General features: G+C 42.0%; 1 protein-coding gene across 1 annotated transcript in view; it reads right to left on the bottom strand.

Moving 5' to 3' along the window:
* LOC124789051 (25S rRNA (cytosine-C(5))-methyltransferase nop2) overlaps positions 1-6,297 on the bottom strand; it is a 151,131-nt gene extending 144,834 nt beyond the window's left edge. Inside the window, exons 1-2 of the mRNA XM_047256341.1 lie at positions 6,085-6,297; positions 5,871-6,011 (exon numbers count right to left, since the gene is read on the bottom strand). Of these exons, the coding sequence (XP_047112297.1) occupies positions 5,871-6,011; positions 6,085-6,181 (238 nt within the window). The 5' untranslated portion in view covers positions 6,182-6,297. The remainder of the gene's footprint in view (positions 1-5,870; positions 6,012-6,084) is intronic.
* Positions 6,298-20,436: the final 14,139 nt, after the last annotated feature.

The following is a 20,436-nucleotide window of genomic DNA, read 5'->3' as shown; positions in this document are numbered from 1 at the left end:
AAGTCTTTCCGCTCCCGGGATTGGAATGACTCCTTACCCTCTCCCTTAAAACCCACATCCTTTCGTCTTTCCCTCTCCTTCCCTCTTTCCTGATGAGGCAACAGTTTGTTGCGAAAGCTTGAATTTTGTGTGTATGTTTGTGTTTGTTTCTGTGTCTGTCGACCTGCCAGCACTTTCATTTGGTAAGTCACATCATCTTCATTTTTAGATATAAATATATACAAATTTAGACACCCACCCCACACAAAAACACGCAAAACGACGAAAAAAACCGACATCACAAAACTCCCCAAATACCACTAAACACAGTATCATCTGGAATCAGACACTTCCCTTGACCTATATAGCTCAACAGCAGCTCCCAATCCCATAAATTAGGGCCTAACACTTCCCTTAACCTATATAGCTCAAAAACATCTCCCAATACCAATACCAACATTCACATTGGGATCTACATCTACATTTTTACTCAGCAAGCCACCCAACGGTGTGTGGCGGAGGGCACTTTACGTGCCACTGTCATTACCTCCCTTTCCTGTTCCAGTCGCGTATGGTTCGCGGGAAGAACGACTGTCTGAAAGCCTCCGTGCGCGCTCTAATCTCTATAATTTTACATTAGTGATCTCCTCGGGAGGTATAAGTAGGGGGAAGCAGTATATTCGATACCTCATCCAGAAACGCATCTTCTCGAAACCTGGCGAGCAAGCTACACCGCGATGCAGAGCGCCTCTCTTGCAGAGTCTGCCACTTGAGTTTGTTAAACATCTCCGTAACGCTATCACGGTTACCAAATAACCCTGTGACGAAACGCGCCGCTCTTCTTTGGATCTTCTCTATCTCCTTCGTCAACCCGATCTGGTACGGATCCCACACTGATGAGCAATACTCAAGTATAGGTCGAACGAGTGTTTTGTAAGCCACCTCCTTTGTTGATGGACTACATTTTCTAAGGACTCTCCCAATGAATCTCAACCTGGTACCCGCCTTACCAACAAATAATTTTATATGATCATTCCACTTCAAATCGTTCCGCACGCATACTCCCAGATATTTTACAGAAGTAACTGCTACCAGTGTTTGTTCCGCTATCATATAATCATACAATAAAGGATCCTTGTTTCCATGTATTCGCAATACATTACATTTGTCTATGTTAAGGGTCAGTTGCCACTCCCTGCACCAAGTGCCTATCCGCTGCAGATCTTCCTGCATTTCGCTACAATTTTCTAATGCTGCAACTTCTCTGTATACTACAGCATCATCCGCGAAAAGCCGCATGGGACTTCCGACACTATCTACTAGGTCATTTATATATATTGTGAAAAGCAATGGTCCCAATTAACACTCCCCTGTGGCACGCCAGAGGTTACTTTAACGTCTGTAGACGTCTCTCCATTGATAACAACATGCTGTGTTCTGTTTGCTAAAAACTCTTCAATCCAGCCACACAGCTGGTCTGATATTCCGTAGGCTCTTACTTTGTTTATCAGGCGACAGTGCGGAACTGTATCGAACGCCTTCCGGAAGTCAAGAAAAATAGCATGTACCTGGGAGCCTGTATCTAATATTTTCTGGGTCTCATGAACAAATAAAGCGAGTTGGGTCTCACACGATCGCTGTTTCCGGAATCCATGTTGATTCCTACATAGTAGATTCTGGGCTTCCAAAAACGACATGATACTCGAGCAAAAAACATGTTCTAAAATTCTACAACGGATCAACGTCAGAGATATAGGTCTATAGTTTTGCACATCTGCTCAACGACCCTTCTTGAAGACTGGGACTACCTGTGCTCTTTTCCAATCATTTGGAACCTTCCGTTCCTCTAGAGACTTGCGGTACACGGCTGTTAGAAGGGGGGCAAGTTCTTTCGCGTACTCTGTGTAGAATCGAAATGGTATCCCGTCAGGTCCAGTGGACTTTCCTCTGTTGAGTGATTCCAGTTGCTTTTCTATTCCTTGGACACTTATTTCGATGTCAGCCATTTTTTCATTTGTGTGAGGATTTAGAGAAGGAACTGCAGTGCGGTCTTCCTCTGTGAAACAGCTTTGGAAAAAGGTGTTTAGTATTTCAGCTTTACGCGTGTCATCTTCTGTTTCAATGCCATCATCATCCCAGAGTGTCTGGATATGCTGTTTCGAGCCACTTACTGGTTTAACGTAAGACCAGAACTTCCTAGGATTTTCTGTCAAGTCGGTACATAGAATTTTACTTTCAAATTCACTGAACGCTTCACGCATAGCCCTCCTTAAACTAACTTTGACATCATTTAGCTTCTGTTTGTCTGAGAGGTTTTGGCTGCATTTAAACTTAGAGTGAAGCTCTCTTTGCTTTCGCAGTAGTTTCCGAACTTTGTTGTTGTACCACGGTGGGTTTTTCCCATCCCTCACAGTTTTACTCGGCACGTACCTGTCTAAAACGCATTTTACGATTGCCTTGAACTTTTTCCATAACCGCTCAACATTGTCAGTGTCGGAACAGAAATTTTCGTTTTGATCTGTTAGGTAGTCTGAAATCTGCCTTCTATTACTCTTGCTAAACAGATAAACCTTCCTCCCTTTTTTATATTCCTACTAACTTCCATATTCAGGGATGCCGCAACGGCCTTATGATCACTGATTCCCTGTTCTGTACATACAGAGTCGAAAAGTTCGGGTCTGTTTGTTATCAGTAGGTCCAAGATGTTATCTCCACGAGTTGGTTCTCTGTTTAATTGCTCGAGGTAATTTTCGGATAGTGCACTCAGTATAATGTCACTCGACGCTCTGTCCCTACCACCCGTCCTAAACATCTGAGTGTCCCAGTCTATATCTGGTAAATTGAAATCTCCACCTAAGACTATAACATGCTGAGAAAATTTGTGTGAAATGTATTCCAAATTTTCTCTCAGTTGTTCTGCCACTAATGCTGCTGAGTCGGGAGGTCGGTAAAAGGAGCCAATTATTAACCTAGCTCGGTTGTTGAGTGTATCCTCCACCCATAATAATTCACAGGAACTATCCACTTCTATTTCACTACAGGATAAACTACTACTAACAGCGACGAACACTCCACCACCGGTTGCATGCAATCTATCCTTTCTAAACACCGTCTGTACCTTTGTAAAAATTTTGGCAGAATTTATCTCTGGCTTCAACCACCTTTCTGTACCTATAACGATTTCGGCTTCGGTGCTTTCTATCAGCGCTTGAAGTTCCGGTACTTTACCAACGCAGCTTCGACAGTTTACAATTACAATACCAATTGCTGCTTGGTCCCCACATGTCCTGACTTTGCCCTGCACCCGTTGAGGCTGTTGCCCTTTCTGTACTTGCCCGAGGCCAGCTAACCTAAAAAACCACCCAGCCCAATCCACACAACCCCTGCTACCCGTGTAGCCACTTGTTGCGTGTAGTGGACTCCTGACCTATCCAGCGGAACCCGAAACCCAACCACCCTATGGCGCAAGTCGAGGAATCTGCAGCCCACACGGTCGCAGAACCGTCTCAGCCTCTGATTCAGACCCTCCACTCGGCTCTGTACCAAAGGTCCGCAGTCAGTCCTGTCGACGATGCTGCAGATGGTGAGCTCTGCTTTCATCCCGCTAGCGAGACTGGCAGTCTTCACCAAATCAGATAGCCGCCGAAAGCCAGAGAGGATTTCCTCCGATCCATAGTGACACACATCATTGGTGCCGACATGAGCGACCACCTGCAGATGGGTGCACCCTGTACCCTTCATGGCATCCGGAAGGACCCTTTCCACATCTGGAATGACTCCCCCCCGGTATGCACACAGAGTGCACATTGGTTTTCTTCCCCTCTCTTGCTGCCATATCCCTAAGGGGCCCCATTACGCGCCTGACGTTGGAACTCCCAACTACCAGTAAGCCCACCCTCTGCGACCGCCCGGATCTTGCAGACTGAGGGGCAACCTCTGGAACAGGACAAGCAGCCATGTCAGGCCGAAGATCAGTATCAGCCTGAGACAGAGCCTGAAACACTTCCCTTGACCCGTTATCCTTACATCATCTCCATACAGCCGTCCATGGTCCGAGATGCTGGAACTTTAAGTAAGCCTTCACGACTTCATGACTTCATCCAAAAATCCGAATAGTCGAATAAATTTTATTGGAGACAACGCACTGTCCCCCACCATAGCCGACAACCGAAAACTGTTGACCCTGTCAGTCATATGCATACCTGCCAAAGACATAAAAAAAGCAATTTACCAAAATTCACACACAACGCCACACTCGCGAACTAAACCACCACCAGAGAGCACCACCGATCACATCAAAATGACACCTACAAACACGCCACTCTCACAAACTAAATTCCACGCCGTCGTGACATCACACACCACAACAGCCTTACGTCACGGGTCAAAGCCGACGGGTGGGATCGGACACTTCGGTCGACCCCATTAAAAATGTATGTTCTTCAGTCACTAACACCAATGCCTTGTTTCTGAAGGACTGTCAGTAGAGATCTCACTATTACTGAGCCGACAGCTTTCCAAGAATCAATGTCTTCTAAAACATTTCATAATTTGTACTCTATAATTTCTTTCATGACTTGCAAATGGTTCACTGCAGCATATCCATTTCTAGTCACCTTTTTCCACTGTCTGATTAAAATCCAATTTTATTTCTATCCAATCTAAGTTAATTTTAGTGTACACTTTGTACATTACAGATGGGAAGGCTGATAGGTTTTATGATGTATCGTTGCCTCCTCATTGTGAAAAAGAGTAATTCACCTACAGCATTGTGCTGGATAAAAAAACTGAGGAGCCTACAGTTATTGTCAAAAGTTTAATCATATTGGGTATAAAATGAAATTTGTGACTGTATTAAAGACTTTTTGTTAGGGAGTGCACCACACTTAATGTCGGATTAAGAATCATAGCTAACTGTAGAAGTAACTTCGGGAGTCCCCAAGAGACGTGTGTTGGGATCCTATCTGTTCATGTTGTACATTAATGATGTTGTGGACAATATTAATAGCAACCTCAGACTTTTCTTCAAATGCTGCAGTTATCCATAACAAAGTACGGTTTGAAAGAAGAAGCATAAATATTCAGTCGGATCTTAATACGATTTCAAAGTGGTGCACAGATTGGCAACTGGCTTTAAATGTTCAGAAATATAAAACTACATCTCACACAACAAAAAAAAGTTGTATCCTATGATTGTAATATCAATGAGTCATGGTTGGAATCAGCCAAATTGTAAAAATACCTGAGTGTAATTTTTGTAGGGATATGAAATGGAATGATCACATAGGCTCAGTTGTTCGTAAAGAAGTTGGAACACTTCAGTATATGGTACAATACTGGCGAAGCGCAATCATCTACAAAGGAGACTGCTTACAAATCACTCATGCGACACTTTCTTGAATATTGTATAAGTGTCTGGGACCCAAGCGAAACAGGACTAACAGGGGTTATTTAACGTATACAGAGAAGGGCAGCATTCTTGGATGGTTACAGGTTTGTTTGACCTGTTTGAGAGTGTTACAGTGATTCTGAAGAAACTGAACTAGCAGATTCTTGGAGATTCGCGTAAACTATCGCGAGAAAATTTATTAACAAAGTTTCAAGATACTGGTATAAATGTCTCTATCAATATACTACAATCCGCTACATTTCACTCACATTGGGATCGCGTGGGCGAGTTTAAAGTAATACAAGAACGTACAGAGGCATTTAAACAACTGGTACAAAGACATATATCCTCTGCCATGCACTTCACGATGGTATGCAGAGTATGTACGTAGGATGTAGACGCGAAGAATTTGAAGCATTTAGGAGAAATGAGAGGGGGGGGAGGGGGGAGGTGAGAACTACAGACAACAATTAAGCGTTAATGCCGGAAGTGGAGGACTCACCATCTTTAACTTTCGTGGCGGCGTTCTTCTGTTTAACGTCGGCTGCTTTGCGCTTCTCAGACAAATCGGAGAGTTTATGAGCTCTTTTTATGGCCCGTTGCTTTTGTCTGTGGCTGAGTGGCTTATAGATACCGTCGTTTCCTAGCAAAATATGTAAACATCAACAACACAATTTTAATAATATCAATATTCTAACATTGCATTAATAACTTACTTAAGCCCGGTATCACAGGATCCTTTTGTTTCCTTGCCTTCCGCCCCGGGCCTTTCTTTTGTCGGCCATCCCCAACAAAGTGGGCTTTCCTTCCCATATTTTGTTACTAAAAGATACTATGGTTTATGGGCACACGCGTAAAACACGTCATAACCTCAACTACACAACAAACACAGCCACCACGAGCATAACACTTTCTACCAAGTACCAATGATCTTCCGCATGTCTGCAGACATCACTCTCGTCAAAGCGTAAACAAACCAAGGAGGTTATTTTATTCGCCTTGTAAACAAACCGTGCTATGACTAAACAAACATGTCACTATGCGAAGATACTGCACCCATTATTTATAAATAAACACATAAACCAAAGGACTAGACATTAAATCCCGTATCCATATGGACCGAACATTCACACATCACTCCACCATCACATCGACAACCCAACTGGCCCGTAGAGACACTCTACTAATTCGATGCCATACTGGTAAGCATAACATTCAGAGATAGTTAAAAACCGTTTAATATATTAGCGTCATGTACTCTCTCCCACCATCGCCCAGCACTTAGACCAGCTCTTGCCAGAGAATCTGCTCTATATTTTTACACATTTTTCACTCACATTATAGCATCTGAATCAGTCCATAAACATTCTGTAATTTTTTAAGTGTATATTTGGTTTTTCAGCTTCCTCTTCTGCTACTAAAACTTACATTCTTGAGACCTAGCTGCAGTTTCTTCGTCAGTTCTGGTGCACGGTTTCTATTGAAATGTTTTAGTTTCTTTTAGTTTACATCTTACGCCTCTGTTCTCAATGTCGTCTTTTTTCTCCGTTTTCAATTTGTTGCAATGCTAGTCTTAACTCTTCTGAATCATCATGGACATTTCTGAACCATTTATTTTTGGTTTTATATTTGCAAAAGTAGTTGAACAGGTGTTAACAATAACCTAGTTTCTGGTTATCTTGATATAGGGCAGCAAAGGCAATCCTTTGTCGCATTGTAGGCCTATCTCTTACTAATTCACTTTCCTGATCTCCATTGTCCATTTGGTTGGTGAGTCTTGTTGATTATTGTTCTGATTCCTCTACATGCACATCCAGATCTACATCTATACTCTGCAAACAACTGTAAAATGCATGGCAGAGGGTGCGTCCCACTGTATTGGTTGTTAGGATTTTTCCCCATTCCATTCATGTATGGGGCAGGCCAAAAATGATTGTTTAAATGCCTCTGTGCATGCTGTAATTTATCTGGTCTTATCCTCACGATCCCTATAGGAGCTATATGTAGTGTGTTGTAGTATATTCCAAGATTCCTCACTTAAAGCCAGTTCTTGAAACACTGTCGTTAAAGTTTCTTGGTATACTTTTTGTCTATCTTAGAGAGTCTGCCAGTTCAGTTCTTCCAACATGTCAGTGAACTATTCCGCATGTCAAACAAAGCTGTGACCACTTGTGCTGCACTTCTCTATATATATTCAATATCCCCAGGTAGTCTTATTCAGTTGAGCAATATTCTAGGATAGGGCACATGAGAGATATGTAAACATTCTCCTTTATAGACTGATTGCATTTCCCTAGTATTCTACCAATAAACCGATGTCTCCTACTTGCTTTACCCACAGATGAGCTGATGTGATCTTTCGACATCATTTCCTTATGTATGAGTTTACAGATTCTAGCTGTGACCCACTAATTATTAATAAGATATTATATTTTTGTGAAGTTCACAATTTTACATTTTTGAAAATTTGCGAAAAGCCTGTAGTTACTATCAATACTGTCTGTAAGATCATTAATGTACAACATGAACAGCAATGGACCCAAGTTGCTTCCCTGGGGTACTCCCAAAGTTTCTTTTACATCTGTCAATGACTCTCTATGCAAGATAACATACCACGTCGTCCGTACTAAGTAATCTTCAATCCCATCACATACTTCGCCTCATACTCTGTATGATCATACTTTTGGTAACAATTGTAGGTCGAGAAAACTGAACCTACCTAACTGCCTTGATGTATGGGTTTAAAGATGTCAACTGAAAAATGTGCGAGCTGTGTTTCACATGATCTACGTTTTCAAAATTCATTCTGATTGGCATGGAGGAGGTCGTTCTGTTCGAGATACTCACTGAAATGTCAAGGACATTGGACGATAGTTTTGTGGATCACTTCTCTTACCATTCTTGTACACATGTGTGACTTATGCTTTCTTCCAGCTACTGGGCTCAGTTTTTTATTTGAGGGATCTACAATGATTATAGCTAACAGAGGGGCTAACTCAGCTTTAAACTGGGTATAGAATTTGATAGGGATTCCATCGGCCACTGGGGCTTAGTTTAGTTTTCAGCTGTTTCTCAACCCCACTGACATTAATACCTATCTGACACACTTTTTCAGTGATTTGGGAATTAATTTGTGGCAATACTTCTGGGTTTTTTGTTGTTAAGTAACACTCGAAAAGCCTTTCTGCTTTTGCTTTGTTACTCTCAACTTCATTTCCATTCTCGTCCATGAAAGACTGGACACTAGTTTTGGTGCCTCTAACAGTCTTTACATATGACCAGAATTTCTTTGGCTTTTTGGAAAGATCATTTGGCAATATTCTGCTATGGTAGCCACACAAGGCTTGACACATTGGTCTCTAGACTACTAAATGCCCTTCATTCAGCACCTATCTATTTATAAACCTATACTTTACTTTAAACCTATTATGTAATAGTCTCTGTTTCTTTAGAAGTTTCTTAACAATGACTGTATACCATGATGGATCTTTCCCATTATGAAATGTTCTACTGGGTAAACATCGCTTCAGTGCTTGGTCAACTATTCTTTTAAACTTGAGACATAGTTCCTCTACATACTCCTGTCCTGAGTTAAGTTTGAAGTTCCTCACTGAGGTATAACACTGTCGTTTCTTGTCTAGTTTGCCTAATCTAAAAAAACTCTTGTGTGCACCTCACACACACTGTCAGCTACTTGGATAGCTGCCTCTGCTGTGCAGTGCAGACCCTCAACCCTATGGAGGAAGTGTGGAAGTCACAGCTTAGCTTGTCACAGAAGCCTTGGAGTCCGTCTGCCTTCTTTTATGTAACTCTCGTTGTTTTGGTCTTCAACTTGAATAGTGTTTCGCTTGTCTATGTTGTTTCAGGTTGAACAACGAAGCAGCAGTGCTAGAATTTGGTGTTAGCTTTGAGAGATGTCTTCTTGTAAGTTTGTCAAATGTTTTGTTGTGCTACCTTCAATTTCATTGTTCAGATTTCTATCGATGCTTTCTCATTTGAGTTCCATGACATCATTCAACTAGGATATCTGAACCTGTAGTGCTACACTAGGTGGATGGCACGTGGGATGTATAATAATACTACCCAAATCCGATATAGCATAGTTTTTATTTCCACAAGAGCTTTACAAGCGAGATACAACTCCACACTCTGAGCCCATTAAGTGAACTGCTGGTCATAAATCGCGCATGCGGCGTTGGTCGGCCACCAAAAAGGTTCTTTGTTGTCACAGAGTTCCCACAGAAATCCTCCCTCCCCTCGCCGCCATAGCAAGGAGCACTGTGGGCGAAGATGCACAGAGTGCAGAAGCGTTGAGGCAACTTGGAGATGGAGTGGTCATCCATGTGCCGTGTGGAGGCGGAGGATGTGTTGTCATCAGTTGCAAGGTCAATACTGGAAAAGATGTACACTGCATCATGTACAGGTGATAATCATGGAAGCACACTAGCACATGGTGGGTGTGGCCAAAGTGTGACTGATTGCTGCTGTCAGAGGTTGGAAGTGCGGTGGGACGTCACCGGAGCAGACGGTGGTGACGAAGTTTGGTCACGAGACAGCATGCATGGGGCTATGACAGAGGGGATACAGTCAGTGTAAAAACGGAAGGTGAGAGCGGCAGTATAAGTGTCACATGGTAACTTCATTGTTTTGTGAAAGTGATGGACAATTGAGCTGTTTGTGATCTGCTAACCTGAGTACTGCCCCTCACTGAGGAGGTCGTTGTCAATCAACTTGATGTTGCGGTCTTTGGGGAGGAAGTCATGGACATCAACTCACAACTCGAAAGCTGGATGTATGTCAACAGTCATGGGAGAGTTGTCGGAAGAAGAAGTATGGGGAGTACAGTCTGGTAAAGCTTCTTTCAGTGTCCACCCTGACTTGAGATGGTTAACGGACAATGTCATAGGTTTCCCATTTAATAATATATTTAAAGTACGATCGTCCCTCCTAAGTATCTTGTGAGGACCAAATATGGGGGCTATAAAGCTGGACGTACTGTGTCATCACGTAAAACCAAAGATAAAAAATTCACATTGTTTCAGTGCCTTGTTTAGAAAAATTGTCAGCACCAATTGTGGTAGAGGGAGATGTACACAGACGTGAACGATAAGTCACTTACTTGTCAGTCCAGGTGTGGCAGGTCTGAAGTCATAATTGAAGATTCTTGCAGCATAAAGTCTGCCAGCAGGGCTAGCACTTCACCATATAGAATTTCAGGAAGTGAGACTCCAAGATAGAGTTTGTGGTCCATACCGACTCCCAGAAGCACCCATGGCAGTTCCTCTGTCCAGAGTCCACAGACGCATATGAGAACAATCTTTTTGGTGCATTGCCACCACTTGATGAGCCCTTTGTTCCATGGGTGATAGGCTGTCGTTCTGAATTTGCAAGTGCCAACCACATTCTACAGCTCAAGGTAGAGGACTGATTCGAACTGATGACCTTGGTTGGTTGCGATGGACTTGGAATAGCCAAAGCACGAAATCCATATTTCGAAGACTGTAATGGCGGACTCTACCGTTATATTTTTAAGTAGTACAGCTTCTACCCATGAGTGACATGGTCCATCACTGATAGCACCGATAGCTATTAGAAATGGGGAGTGGTCCCCTGAGACTGAGGTGCATGAGGCTGAGCATGTCGTGAAACGTTGCTGTATGGCATGGGACATATGCACAAGTCCAAAATTTGCAGTCCTTCTTCACGTTAAGCCATACTAAATGGCCCATCACGAGGCGGTTAGTTGCATGTACACCAGGATGTACTAAGTTATGTAACTGGTTGAAAATGGCATGGCAGAATGCTTGAGGAACAAGAGGATGTGACCATTTTTGCAAAAATCACAGAGGATTGGATGGATCACATCAGGGGTAGGCCAAAGTTTGATCTGTAACTTCGTGGTGGGGTCATGGAGAAGAGCCTGTAACCGCTCATCTTGCTATTGCACTTCAGCGAACTGTTTGTAGTCAAAGTAGTTGATGCATGAGGAGTAAACTGCCATGACGTTTTCTGCACTGTTCAGATAACGTATGTTGGTGATGAACTGTGCAACATAATCCAAGCGCCGAAACCATAAGGGGAGAGGGTCCATTGGCGAGTTTTATCCAAAACTCTATCAAGAGTGGTCTGTGGTGCATGTAAATGATCAGAGGTGGTCATTTAATGTCTTGCCAGAAGTAACATAATTCTTCATAAACTGCGAATAGCTTTCAGTCGTACACTGACCACTTGCATGACGAAGGCGAGAGCTTGTGCTGTTGGTCATCTGCACCCCTTGTTGCAAGACAGTGCCAATAGTGAAATCACTCACATCAGCGGTTATGATGAGCTGGGAGTTAACTAGCTAGTGTACCAAAGTAGTGGCTCAGTCGAGGCAATCTTTAATGCACTCAAAAGAGGATTGCGCCTCTTACATGCATGTGAGTGTACATTTCCCTGTAACTTTCTTGCTGGTGAGGGCTTGAGTGAATGGCGCCTGAAAGCTAGCTGCCTGTGGAAGGTGCTTCCATAAAAATTTACCATGCTTAAAAACTGGTGTATTTCTTGGTAGTCCAGCAGTGCCGGTAATTGTTGAATGGTCTTTGTATGCTGTGATGTAGGCCAAATGCTAGAGGCGTTTATTACATGACTGAGGTAAATGACTTCCTTTTATCGAAGTTGGCAGTTCTCTTATTTGATTATGGGAATCATGGGAGTTATGGGAGTCATCACCTAGTGAGAAAATTAGGATGTCATCGAGTTATGTGTATCAGAGCGGAAACTTGAATAATATGATATCAATAAAGTGTTTGAACAGCGTTCTCAACAAACCGAAAGGTGTAATAGCCGCTCTTTTAATATTGTGTAGGCACATAGAGATTTACAGGTATAATATCTTGCACATTAAACACAGATGTGTTAGCCAGATAATGAGTGAAATCCTAAATGTTTGGAACTGGATTGTTGTTCAGTATAGTGCAAGTATTGAGAACTCTATAGTCAGCTCACAACTTGATAGATCCACCTTTTCCGGCATCCAGTTTGATGGATAAAGTCCAGGAACAGTCGTACAATGGCAGATGAAGGAGTGAGTCTATTGCTGCCTTAGTGAACCAGAGTAAACCCAGCCATAACTGATGCCGTCTGTGATGTACCAGGGAACTGGGCATAGTGAAAATCTTATGAAGCATTCCGTTTTTAATGGCACATTGCACAGATATGTTTTGCAGGAAAGGGCACATTAGAGGAGGTATGCTGGAGAGCACAGTACTGGCCTTTGTGTCAGTTGATGAAGATGGCGCTGTAAGGGTATCTACAGATCGTAGAAGAGCTTCAGGGTCGATTCGGTGCAGAGGGGCAGAGGGGATATCGGAACTGACCCGAAGTGGTCGATATAACAAGTAGAAATGACGCCATCTGATGTGGAACTCTTCCTTCGTGGATTCTATGAAGGATAGCATCGTTTTCATGTTGGAGACGATGTTCGTCATGTGCATGCTGTACTCTCTGAAAACGGTCGATGATGCGAAGGCAGTCCAGAAGATACTGATGGCTTCAGGGTGTTATCGTGGATGGCGGAAGCTGGTGCGTAAATTGGGCGTTGCCGTTGTGCCAGGCCATCGAGCGAGTGTGGCTGACAGGTTCTGTGGCAGAGCAGCCATGAGCCTTGAGAGTCAACATGCTGCCAAACAGATCGGAAACCAAACTGCACTCAATACTGACGACTATAGATGTCCAGATGAAAACATCGTCAAAATAGAGGTCCAGTGTGCAGGGCTATCCATAGACTCTGATTATCGAGTTGTCAGCTGTACGAAGCTGTATGGGCGAGCAGGCAGCCCTCAGGAAGAATAAAAAATAGGCTATGAAATACTGATTTCCAATCAGAAGTCGACAGGAAATATTGGTCAGCGATGTGGTGGAGTGTGAAGAGTTTGTTTTCATGAAGAGAGCGAAGTGGGTGAGAGCTGTCGTCATCACTGTGAGTGACTAGGAGCTTAGTTAGCTGGCACAGTTCAGTAGACCCGCGAACTGTGCATCGAGTTTGGGAAATCACATGGCGGACGACAGTTGCCAGAAAATTCACTGAACTGTGCATGACACCAGCAGAAGCACTTCTGCACAGGTGCAGGTGCAATGTGGTTGGTGAGTGGGTGAGGCGTCTTGTGACTTCATGCAGGTCATCACCCCAGTCAGACGCAGTGACGTCAGGGTCGATTAGGGTCAGGCGAGATGAGATCAACTCATGGTAGGTGGAAGCTCGGTTTTGCTCCCACTGTAGTTGCAAGTCAGATTCCACGCCATTGATGTCTTATTAATATATTGTCGATGGTGAATGATGGAAAATATTCTATCTGCAAGTTTAAGGCAAGCATCCAATGGTTCTTTTTTATGGGTGGCAGTTCCCAGTTGGACTTGCAGAGGAAGTTTGATGATCCATAATGTCCATGGTGTGTGGTCAGGCATGAGGTGGAGATCAATTTGAGTGTGTAGGCGACGCTACAGTTCTATGAAGAGTTGTCCTTTAAATATTTTTCATAGATGACATGATGTAACTTTTCTTCTAGGGAACAGGTGATGCTACTTTCACAATGTTATATTTTTTGTCTGAGGGAGAGGTGAAGATGACATCACTTATTGTATCGATGTATTCCATCAAATAACTAAGTAGTGTCGCGAATTTCGTTCTGTCACTGAAGATGTCACTCATAGCTAAAATGCTGTCAGCAATGGCTAACCACAGGCTTGGTTGATATGGCTGAAAATGTGGTAGCTTAAGAAGTGACCTCTGTCCAGTCAGTTGCCAGCTTGACATTCGTAGGGGAGAATAGCAATGCAATTAGAGTTCCTAAACAATGTGATTTGATGTGCTGTAGGTGAGACCTGTAACCGAACCAGCCGATTCCACGCATGACCGATTCACTGCTCTACTTTAAATATCCGAATCGCATGTAATCGAACCGTTTTTAACGTTACATAAAGGGGAAAGAAATCCTTTTTCATTGCTAACGCGACAATATTTAGCTTTATGACTTGCTAATGTTGCTTAATACGGAAGTAATAATGTGCAGAACAACTTCTGTATCGTTCTGTAGCGTTGGCCACGCTATGGAAAGTGAATCCGTCTAGCAGTCAGGTTTACGGCACTCCGCGCATGTACCACTACCTGCCGGGACTGCCTTACAAAAAAGAAGAACTTTCGTTCCTCCCGCGCTGACAACATATCGCTTCTCAGAAATATGCACCTTTTAGTTAGCCCAGTAGAGAAGATTCATTGAAACTACACAATATTACACTGTTACTATTAACATTAACAACAACCTCGAACACAAATTTTGACATGTGTTACCCAACAGAATACTATTATTAGCAAGGCAACTATTTATGTTTTAAACTTCTCTCCGATGCGAGATGTGGACAATGGGGTTCGATTTTTAGGATTGGTTCACCACACAAAATATTATGTACACACGCAACACTTTATATGACCTACCCGGATTTTGTTTTATCCACACCCCTGTAGCAAACAGCTTGCAGCTATGTACGACAGGTCCACCGAAAGTAAAGTACATCTACAACGATGGTTTTGTCGCCAGCTCTGAAGGAGCAGTTTCGATTCTTTTTTCAGTTTATACTATTTTAATGTGCCAGAAGTAAATTTACTTTAATGACTTTTGTGGCATCAATTTTACTTGGAAACAGGATGGAGGCAGATTGAGATGTGACTTAATGACTGCCATCTTTACATTGAATAGTTATGTAAAGTTAATATTTTGTTGAACTAATTTAAAGCTAAGAAATCTCATTAAACTGAACTTTAGAATGACATATGAAAGCGACTGACCATTCAGAATGACACAAAATTTAGATTTAACAGAATTGACAGGATATTTTGGATCGGTATATCACTTTGGGACAATGATAATAACAAATACTTTTAAGAAAACTGTATTAGAACTTTGGCAAACCATGGGTTGACTGTAATATTCTGATACACTGCTGCAGACTATTAATACTAAAATATCTTGCCTGATTTGTTGCAGTTGTATTGGTGTTGAAGTTGGTGCTTGCTGTGCGAAATTTTAGATAGGCTCTTCATGTCTCCAGTGACGGAATTAATTAATAACTACCACCCACTTGCGGTAGCTATGTTAACTTGCTGTATCATAGGCTCCATATTCCATCATATAAAACCAGCTGAATATTCTTGCTTTCCGCCACAAAATAACCTGGAGATAGCTTCAGGAACCATAAACCACTGCCACACCAAAAATTAAGCACTTTTATTCAGAATTGTTCTCGTTTAAGGCTCACATCGACACATTCACTGTCAAGGTTCGACTGCAACTGCTCTGGTTTTTCGTTCTTTCCTCCATTACGGTGCTCGCTCCAGGGTCATCCAAAAGACTGACAGTCGAAAATCCGTAGGAGAATCCATACCTACTAGATACCATTTAGTTTAAATGAATTACATGTTCTAATACCCTTAGCATGTTACATTCAGTACATTTATAACTTACATAAGACCACAAAGCCAACAACAACAACAACAATTAATTTTTCACAAAATACTCTCCCCTTCCAACGAACCTTTATTACAAAAATTACACTTGTGCTTATTGACATTGTTATAGAGATTTCCTTAATACTAACCTTTTGTATACAGTCGATCATTATACTTGGTCGATTTTCACTCGATGCTGTTTACATAAAATAAATTTTTTATAGACTTTTAACTGTATTGTCACATATGGAAACAATGCAACTGGCTGCACGGCGCCCAGAGCGAATGAATTTGCTTGTAGCGTGGATGACACCTGATCGAAAGTGAGTGAATGCAGATTCAACCAATTACAATGAGTGACTTGGATGTAACCCACTTTGTGAGCCGAATGGAGTTCATTGCAAAATCACAGAGTATGTTGTCTGACACACTCCATTGTGCAGCACCATTATTCACTCACAGAACAGTGTATTGAAGAGTGTCCCTATTAGTTTTAATAAGTTGAGTTGCGTGGAGGTTGTTATCAATAGCACCAGGTACTGTGGCTGGAGAACTGTTGTCCGAATGCGTCAGTTGTGCAGCACAATGAGGAGCACAACTGCAGCAATGTAGTTATGCAATAGGCACAAATGTCCAAATTAAGCGCGAACATGGTGGTAAGGGTCAGCAATTTGGTGTTTCACTACGTGGATGATATAGGGAACATATAATAATACAATCTGAGTCTGACATAGCAGACTTTTTATTTCCATTTGAGCTGTGCACGTGAGATACAATCACACACTCTGAAACCATTAAGCGAACTGCTGGTCGGAGATCATGCACATGGTCTCAGTCGATGTTCCTTGTTCCTATGGAGTTTCCACAAATACATGCCCTCAGTCAGCCAATGCTCGCTAGCTACTTCTCGCAGTTCAGTCTGTCTAGTATACTTTGTGCCACAAGAAAAGGCGTTTGCGAGACAGAAACGACAAGGCACACCTGCCAACACTATCTCGATGCTGTCCACTGGAACAGCTTATGTGGCGAAACAAGCACTGTATCATTTGTGAGATACAGTGTGTGCCGGGACTTACCCCAGTTCACTGCCAGTAGTGCCACATCACCAAAATGCGTCTGTGTGTAGCACACAAGTAGTGCACCACAATTTAAAAACGAAATTAAAAGTTCAAGTTGTTTTTCCAAACTTTGTCAGCATTTTCTTTAGTATTTTAATGATTAAATATCAAGTCTCAGATTGATCAGATGAATATCTTTCTCTAAATAAATGTTTTGAAGAAAAAAATAAGTGGCGCTAAATAATAAAACTACGAAGCCATAATTCGGTCATATTGTGCAGATGAATGTCAAAATTAACTGGTACAAGTCCTAATGTGATTAAAGCAATATTTTGGTCAGAATTCACATTTTTAAGAAAAATTGAAGGTGCTGAATATTAAAGACTTAGCAATATGAAAATTTATATGAAGCTTCAGTTCAGTGTAAAAACATTAACTATGACACCCCACTGAGCTACCTCTAATAGTTTTCGAGTAATTCACTGAAAACTAAATTTGGAACAAAAAGTCCTTATTTGTAGTGGATTAAGTATCTATTATGTTAATACTAGAAAGTTCTGACTACAGCACGTGATGAAACCTGTTAAATAACAGACTTATAACAAGTTTCAACACTTTAATGTTAATGACAACCAAAACAAGGTCTCTTAAAGTTGTAGTTCAGAGGCCATGTTCTACTATCTATTCCATTCTAAAAATCCTAGATGGCAATGTTTAAATACAGGCGAGCTAAAACTTTTTCTGTGATTTTAACCAACTACATACATACAAAAATCACGAAGCCGACAGGTGTGGCCAAGCAGTTCTAGGTGCCTTTGTCTGGAACTGCGCGACCGCTACGGTGGCAGGTTCGCATCTTGCCTCGGGTATGGATGTGTGTGATGCCCTTACGTTAGTTAGGTTTAAGTAATTTTAAGTTCTAGGGGGCTGATGATCTCAGATGTTAAGTCCCATAGTGCTCTGAGCCATTTGAACCATTTGAAAAATTACGAAAATTCAAAATAAATACACTTAAGCGTTATAAAATATTGTGTGTCTGAGAAAGTGGCCGTTTAGAGGCTTCCACCATGGGCATAGAGTGGATAACAGCAGATGGTCCCTTGGCCATCCGCTGCACCCATATGTAAATATGGCCTGAGAGACAACACTGGACATCACTTCGGACCCAGCTACCATACGATAGGCGTCAGTCAAATGCTGGAGTACGTGCTGCCTCATATGACGACGCAGACGGGCTGTTACTAAACGCATATTTTCAGCAATAGTAGAAAGTGAACTCACAAGGACTGTACACCATCCTGGATTGTTTAGATTTTTGAAAAGACTTCACTTCACACCCAGCAACCGTATGTCCATGTCAGTCAAACGCTGGTATATGCGATGCCTCGGATGACGTCACTGTCAGACCGCATTTAAACTCATGTTTGCGGTACAAATAGGAAGTGAAATCGCGAGGACTGTACACTGTCCTGGAAAGATTAGATTTTGCGGAAGTAACTGTTAGTGTGCTACCCATAATGTCAACAAATCCGTGTGAGAAGTGGTGATAGTTATTTTCCACTTCTGTGGCGAGCAATAATTTTGATTGTCAGAAGTCAGGGTGAAAGACCATTTAATGGGAAGACACATTAGAGGTCGCCTCTGAACTGCTCCTGGTGCTGTTTTGGATATAGAGATTTATTATTTGTATTAACACCATGAATATTAGATGTTGCACATGTGGAAACTACATCTATCAATTAGAACTCAAAATCTTCATTTATAATCATAGTTCCTGACCCAGCTGTCTGAATAGAGAATAGAAAAAATTTCTTTCAGTGGGCAGGACAAGAATGTGTACTGGCAGATTGGAAACTATGGTCAGTATGTTCTTCACTGCTTCCTGGCTGACCACAAAAATAGTTTACAGGCTCTCGTAAAAGATGGCCAACAATATGTTAATATTTTATGCTACTGATAATTTATTATTATTATTATTAACCTGTCGTCCCACACCTACTGGACATTTTCCCTCATAGGATGGATATTCGCTTAACTAAATAGAAAGGAAAAAGCTTGGTCATCATGAGGCCTAGTGGCTTTCTCATTTCATTGGCCAAATAGTACTCTTTTTGCGATAATAAATTATAGATCCTCGCGAGGAACTTAGACTACACAAATATAATTGTTCTAAATTCTTAAGCAAGTAATACTGAAATAAATATGCAGTTACTACTCAAGAACTACTTTTCCAATGATTTGATAATATCTCTTTCCTCATAAAAACCATTACTAAATCATGTCAGATATCAGCAATTGTATAGGTGTAAAAATAAAGCTGTTACAATGCAGGATCCTGACTTATTCTTGCCTTTATATAAATTTCTTCCCTCTATGGGGCAGTGTGTTATGTAAGATTATATTTGTCGCCCTTTTTACTAGAGCCTGGAAACTATTTTTGCAGTCAGCCAGAATGTGATGGAGAACAAACTGACCATAATTTGCAGTCTGCAGACCCACATTTTTCTAGCGCTCACTGAAAGGAAATGTTTCTACTTGCTACTTCCTCAGCGGTATGATAAGGAATTGTGATTATAAATAAAAGTTTTGAGCTCCAACTGGTTAATACATTCAGAAAAAGTTCACACGCAGAAACATAATAACATTCCTGATAATAATAACAATATCCCTATCATCAACAGCACTAGTAGCAGTCCAGAGGCGACCTCTATGGTAAGTTCCAAGTAGACTGGTCTACCCCCCCCCCCCCCCCCCCCCCCGATTTCTAATCATCAAAGAACTGCTCGCAACAAAATTGGAAAATAATCGCACCATTTGCCACATGGTTTTGTCAACACTATGAGCGACACACACGCAGTTACTTTCATGAAATCATAGCGATCCAGGATGATGTACAGTCTTCGTGAGTTCACTTCCTACTTTTACCAAACACATGTTTGGTAGTAACCTGGTTGTGGCGCCCTCCGAGGCTGGGTGTAAGCTCGCATTTGACTGACATGGAAAGATTGGTTGCTGGGTGCGACGTGTCTTTTTTTTTTTTTTTTTTTTAACAAGAGGTGGAGCCCCTCCACGGCCACACCGGCATGATGGCCAACACAATAGGTCTACTGCCATCTCTGCATAAGGATTAGTATTCACCAAAGTGAGGTGTCGCAGGATGTGGGTACTGCGATGTTTGCGTACGTCTGGTTAAGGTTAACCATTAATACGCGCTCATCTGGAGATAGATTGGGTCTAAATCGAACGAAGGGTAGCGGTTTGAAGGGCAGAGGAAAAAAAGTGCCAAGGCAAGAACCAAGGGAAAAAAACCTCTGCTATAGTTAGGTCGGGTGGTTAGAGCAGTAGCGGTTGTCTTATTGCCTGTGATACGTTGTGCAAGGATAGGCTTTGTTAGTAGTGGGTATCATGCATGTCGATACCTTGACATTGAGTGGTTGTGCTGTTCGGAGGCTGGCGCTGGGTGCTGGAGCAGAGTCCTCGTTCAGCGTCAGCAACCTGCAGTAGTTAGTTTTATTATCGTTCTTGTG

This window comes from Schistocerca piceifrons, chromosome 3 (genome assembly GCF_021461385.2).
Source record: "Schistocerca piceifrons isolate TAMUIC-IGC-003096 chromosome 3, iqSchPice1.1, whole genome shotgun sequence".
NCBI lineage: Eukaryota > Metazoa > Arthropoda > Insecta > Orthoptera > Acrididae > Schistocerca > Schistocerca piceifrons.
This window is presented reverse-complemented; position numbering and strand designations above follow the sequence as displayed.